Source organism: Cariama cristata, unplaced genomic scaffold (genome assembly GCF_000690535.1).
Source record: "Cariama cristata isolate BGI_N322 unplaced genomic scaffold, ASM69053v1 scaffold16057, whole genome shotgun sequence".
In the NCBI taxonomy this organism is placed as follows: Eukaryota; Metazoa; Chordata; class Aves; order Cariamiformes; family Cariamidae; genus Cariama; species Cariama cristata.
The window spans coordinates 1-6,217 of NW_009625072.1; the positions used below are offsets into that span (position 1 = coordinate 1).

The following is a 6,217-nucleotide window of genomic DNA, read 5'->3' on the forward strand; positions in this document are numbered from 1 at the left end:
TTGTCCCAGGGAGGCGGCAGCACACGGAGGTTTTGCAGGGACCTTTGGGGCAGGCAGCTGCAGAAGGGGAGGGCAGGGGTGGGAGCTGCGTCCATCCCCTGTGCAGCGATGTAGCCAGCAAGCCAGGCTGAAGAGCTGGACAAGAACCGTTGGCTCCTTTACCAGCCCAGAACTCTGGCTGTTTGGCTGTACAAGACCTACTTCAAGGAGCCGAGACGGCCGCCAGTCACTGGACCTTCCTCTGCCTGCACGGGAACCTGCGGAGAGATGGGTGTCCATTCGCTGGGAGGGCAGCGGTTGAATGGCATTAAACCCCCACGTAGACACACTTACCCGTACTAGAGCTCAGTGCCTTGGTTTGCCTGCTTCAATTTTGCAAGAGAATGAAACTAAATTGAATGAGGATTGCCTTAATTCTGGGTGAGATTAGCCACATGGGAGTTGAGTGTTGTTTAATTAATCCACTTTTATTAATTCATGCACCCTGAGCATCCCGTGGGGGTAGGCAGGTGTGGGATCCCGTGGTCATGTCATTGCTCGTGCTGGGATTTCAGTCAGCAGACGCGTTTCTGAGGCGGGAATGCTGGGGCCAAATCCTGCCCTTCTGCAGCCAGCAGCCACCTCCTCGTCTGTGGGACAGGGCTCAGCCTTACCGAGGGGCTTGGGGTGGGTGAAATACAGCTGGTAGCTGAAAGCATCATCCCTCAGGACAAGGGCTGGTGGGATCAACCGCGCTGTGTTAGCAGGGGACAAGAGGTGGCGGAGGGGCAGGTACCCTGCAGGCCCTGCCCCGGGGGGCTCCATGTGCCCCACAAGATGTGGAGTGGGCTCTGTGCAGCTGGCAACGCACGTGGCCAGCAAACAGCGATGGCTTCAGGGCACGGTTAGTGTCAGGCCCCAGCAGGAGGGTAGGATGAACGGCTTCAGTGAAAGTCTCCATCATCTTGTGACAGGTTATAGCTTCATTTGCATTATTTTTCTCTTGACTGTGACAAACAATTCCTATGCTTACCACACACCTCATGCAATAAATAATTTCAGCCCAGATGCCGTATTTCTAAATCGCTGGCACGTCAGATCTCTTTATATTGGGCTGTGCTCCAAATCTCAGTTTTAACGTTAACGTAGCTGTGTCTACTCTTTCTAATTCCTTTTGTCATTTTGAAAGCATCAGTCAAATGCTCTTTCAGGGTACAACAACTGTTTTTCCACTTACTGCTCTTCTGGATCATTATATTTACATCCTCATTGCTGTCATTGTATTATCTGGTAGTCTAGGACCTGATAATTGCACTCGGTTATTAAGCTTGGATCTGACTGAAGGTTTTTTGCCACAGCAGTCTCACGTCTCCTCTGTATTCTGTGAAACGTGGCGTGCAGGCATTAAGTTTATTATTTTTGATTGCATGAGTTTATGAACAGACAGAGCGATTAGATCCCTTCCTGCCTGCTTGCAGTTTGAAGCACATCACGGTCAAGGATAAATGCTGTCCTCGGTCTCCCAGCCCTGTCCCATTGCAGGAGTTTCCTGGAGCAGGAGATGTGCTCAGGAGCCTGGGACAACGTGGTTATCATCCTCTGGTCTTCCCATCACTGCGTGCTAACAGCTTCCCTAAGAGTCCTGAAAATCCACCGGCAGCAGAGACAGAGGTGAAGCCAAGTCACAGCTTTGAACAAGACTGAGAAATAAAAAAAAAAGGGAGGGGTTTCCCCCATATCTTCATGCAAAAGTCAGGTGGTTACCTGGAAAAAGTGAAAATATAAATAGCTGTATGCAAAAGGCCACGCAGCAGGGCAGGAAGGAGCTGGTGCTGTTCTGCAGGTGCCTTCAGAAAGGAAGTTTCCAGCCCTGGTAGTTTCTCATAGAAACTCCAAAGAAAGGCTTGGATGCCTTTGGATGCCGTTACTCCCCACGCTGCGTGACTCCCTTGCACTTGAGTTAGTTACTCATCCGCTTAGGTCAGAGGCCACCGATTTCTGTTAAGCTTCTGTAATTGAGCGAGGTGGGTGCAGAATCACTGGAGTCCGGAATCATTACAACTCATGGTATAATTGTGCCTGTCCTTGAGTCACAGCTCTGCAACTTGGAGCAAGGTGGGGAAATTAAATCTCAGAAGGCGTTCAAGGAGAACCTTGTCCTCCTTGAGCTCCTTGTCCCTGGGACGAGGGCTGACAGGGCTGCGGTGGCATAAATACCTCCCTGCATTTAAAACAGCACAACCCCTCCTCCCCAGCGATCAGCAGTCCTTTAGGTCCGAGTCCTAGTGATGCTGGAGTAAATCCAGAGTTGCTCTGCAGAAGTCCTCCCAGACTTAGCCGCTCCTGCGGGGACTGACCCTATAGCTCAGGGGCCCTATAGCTCCTATCCAACAGACCACACAGCAAATGATCGTGTAGCCGAGAGTGAAAGATGCACGTGACACTGGAGGGCTTGGGGGACAGGAGGGGCAGGAGCGGGTGCCAGGGAGAGGTGACAATGGCCCTGCAAGGGCAGTTGTGGACGAGACCAGCTGGGTATGAACCTCCTCGCAGGGTGACCTCAGCGTCCCACGGAGCCTCCGTCCTCCCTTGTCCTGGGGATTGAGGTTGCCCTGCAGACCCGGCATCATTGCTTCTAATTTGCTTGTGAGCTGCAGAAGGCTTGCAGACCCCAATCCAGCTCTAGGGCTCCTCTTGGCCTCCATGACCTCGTACAAGCACAGGGGCTATCAGGAGGATACCTTCTCTCTTTAGAGGCCAAATGAGGTTCTGCCCACACGATACTGCGATGTGCCATCATCCCAAAGGATGAGGCATCCCATGGCCCCCTTAGCATTACCTGCAGGTCTGTTACCGATTCATTTTCCATTTTCCCCTCCATTCTCTCACTGCTCCTCTTGGTCCCAGGGCAGCCTTGCTGGAAACTCCAGCGAGGGCTTGACGCCTGCCTTTCCTCTTTCTTCCACAGGCTATGGGCACGCTGCCCCGGGCACGGATGCTGGCAAAGTTTTCTGCATGTTCTACGCCATCCTGGGCATCCCCCTGACACTGGTCATGTTCCAGAGCCTTGGAGAGCGCATGAACACCGTTGTGCGGCTACTGCTCAAGAAGATCAAGAAGTGTCTGGGCATGAGGACAACCAATGTCTCCATGGAGAACATGGTCCTAGTCGGCTTTCTGTCCTGCATGGGGACCCTGTGCATCGGCGCAGCAGCCTTCTCTTATTTCGAGGGCTGGACTTTCTTTCATGCCTACTACTACTGCTTCATAACCTTGACCACTATTGGCTTTGGAGACTTTGTGGCTCTGCAGAAGAATGAGGCTTTGCAAAAGAAGCCCCCGTACGTGGCTTTCAGCTTCATGTACATTCTGGTGGGCCTGACCGTCATCGGTGCCTTCCTCAACCTGGTCGTGCTGCGGTTCCTGACAATGAACTCGGAGGATGAGCGGCGGGACGCTGAAGAGCGAGCCTCGCTGAGGAGAGCCCAGAACAACATCCGCCTCAAGCCAAAAGAGGACAGCCGGAGCAGCAATGTCATTTTTCTCCCCGTGGAGGACAGGACGAGCCAGATGAACCTCATCCCACTGATCCAAGAGGACGCGGAGAGGCAGCGGCGCCAGTCGGCCAACTCGGCGGCTGTGGTCCCCTCCTTCTGCACATGCCTGTGCTACAGACCTCAGCTGTGCGGCAGCCCGGTGCCCTCCCATCCCGAGACTCTGAGCTGCCACACCAACCCCGTGTATTACAACTCCATTTCCTACAAAATCGACGAGGTATCCTTGAGCACGCGGGGTCAAACCGGCTCTTCCCCAGGGAGCACTTTATCATCCAACAGCCCTCGCTGCCGGCAACACCCCCAGCTGCGGAGGAAATCCATCTAGGAGCACGTGCTGGGCTGTACTTGGTGCTCGAGTCTTACTATGATGACAAATTAAGAAAAGAGATGTCAGGTCCTTCTTACTGTTCTCATTTCTTCTGTTTCTCTCCCCTTTCAGCTGGCAGCCAGCCCCATGCAGGGTCCAGCAGGAGCCTTTAAACTCTGTTGAGAAATAATCATTCCTTTTTGCACGCACTGAATGACATTGTTAGTTTTTCTTTGCTTTTTCCTCCCAAGTAGGTTCAAGCATTTGGGTCTGGCAAGAGGTCCTACTGACACGAAATCCAGCAAGCTGTAGGTTTGCTTTCCCACCTCCCTGCTCCCCAAATAGAGGTGTTGCTGCCCTCCCACCCTGCCTAACCTTGGCTGTGGCCACTGCCAGCACAGCTGGATTGCCCTTGCTGAGAGCACAGCAAAAGCAAAGCCCATGTTAGTGAGCCCTGCAGGGTTGGGGATCTTTAAGTTGTCCCCTGACACCATATGCAGGTAAGTCGGTGCTGCACAGCAGGTTTGCCGCTGGTGGGTGTGCAGGGAGAGGTGGGCAGGAGAGAAAGGGCTGCAGTCCTGCTGCTCCGCACACGGGGATGGCTTCATGGCACTGCTTCTCCCATGGCCAGCCCTCCGGGTCTAAGCCTAGGCCTGCAGCTGGCTCAGTACTTTTGGAAGCTGGAGGGCCATACGCCCACCCGCTTGCCCACCAGCACACCTTACCTTGGCACCAGTAGGTCCTCCAGGCTGAGTTGGCTGGTGGGATGCTGTGTCCTATTCACCGAGGAAGCTGAACTCCTCCAGCCCAGCCATAGTCCTCCTCCGTGATAAGCCCAGACTTTGCTAAAGGCACAGCCCCTCAGAGAGCCTCCCTGAACCAAATAAAGCCACCTGCAAGGGGTTTGGCCCTGATGAGATCTTTAGCTAGAATCACCCTTCCCTTCACCACCTTTCCTCCAGCTGGCAGCCCAGAAAGGGTGCCTGCTCCTCGCCTCCTCCCAGTCCCCCTGGGTTTGTGCTCATTGCTGCTGGGGTTATCAGAGGTGGGGTGATCCCATCTGGGTTCGTGTCCCCAGGCGGGATGCTGTACCCACACAGCCCTTCCTGGGAGGGTGTTTCCAGCTGGTGACCCCCGGCATGGCCTGTGTCCACCCTGCCTCATCTGCAAGAAAGCAAGGCTGGGCTCTGACAGTGGTAGGAGCTCCATTTCACTTTTTTTCCCCAATACAGGGACATTTTCACTCTTAGTTCTATCTATAATACCCTCTGAGGGGGTTTTCTCAGAGGACAATCCCCTTTTCTTGGTGGGGAAGGCATGCAGAACGCCAGCATTGGGAAGGTCTCAGAGCAGGCTTTGCTCTCTCCTCCTTTTGTTCTGGGCAGTTTAATAAAAGGTGAATCCAGCTGCTGGTGGTTGGTTATTTGTCACGAGGGGGACCAGAGGGAAGTGTCCAAACCGCAGCCCTGCCTGGCTGCAGGGGTACACCAGGACTGGCTCTCCTGCCACAGGAGTGTGGGCAGTGTTTATATCCAGGGTTATTATCCCTGTGGATGTTTGCTGGGATGTTTGGGCATTGGAGGGGCAGGGGGGCGGGTAGTGGCCATACCAGAGCTGGGAAGCAGCTGGGTCTCGTTGCACATCATAGGATGGTGTCTTTGCCCCCTGCACGGGGATGCCCTGGGCTCCTCTGCACACATGCCAGTGATCCTCACATTTCCAACCTTTCCTGGTGCTTGGGCTTTCCTGGAGGCAGCTTTGGGCTTTGATGTCAGCCCAAATCTGTGCAGGCTTGTTACGACTGGGACTTTCTTGTTCCAGTCTTCAAAATGGCAGGGATTTGGGCTTCAAGACAGTTGATGCCCAAGCAGGCAAGTACAGGGATGGGCAGGAGCTCTGCTGGGGCCGGCTGGCAGCAGAGCAGTGCAGGCAGGGCAGGTCTGCAGTGGGGCTGCTGCGCTGCCTGGGTAGGTGAGGGGGGTTCCTCACCTGGTGCTTTTATTTGGGGGATGCTCTCTGGTATGGCTACCTGCTCCCTGCCAGGTTCTCCACCCCACTGGAGACAGAGGTAGGACTTTACACCCATTCTCGGGATGTGATGTGGCCACAGTAGATCCATCCTTCCTGCCCCTGGGCAGCAGGACTCTCATGGAAGATGCTTGGCCCTTCCTGGCCTCAGCTTGTCCCATGTGCAGGCGGGGAAGGGACCGTGATGGAGCCAGGAGAGCAGCCCTGGGCTACGTAGGCAGGGAGGATGGCGTAGGTGCTGCTGGGCTGGCACGAGGGGCTGCTTTGCGAGACCCTTGCCTGGATGCTCCCCAGGGCCCTTTGGGGTGTGTGGCACCTCACAGGCAGGGGGGTGGGGAGCCTCCCC

General features: G+C 54.8%; 1 protein-coding gene across 1 annotated transcript; it reads left to right on the plus strand.

Moving 5' to 3' along the window:
* Positions 1–2,886: 2,886 nt before the first annotated feature.
* On the plus strand, positions 2,887–3,861 carry LOC104164211 (potassium channel subfamily K member 9-like; the record flags this gene model as incomplete). Its single annotated transcript, XM_009703472.1, has 1 exon — positions 2,887–3,861. A coding segment is annotated over one exon (975 nt), but the record flags the coding sequence as incomplete, so codon positions are not given.
* Positions 3,862–6,217: the final 2,356 nt, after the last annotated feature.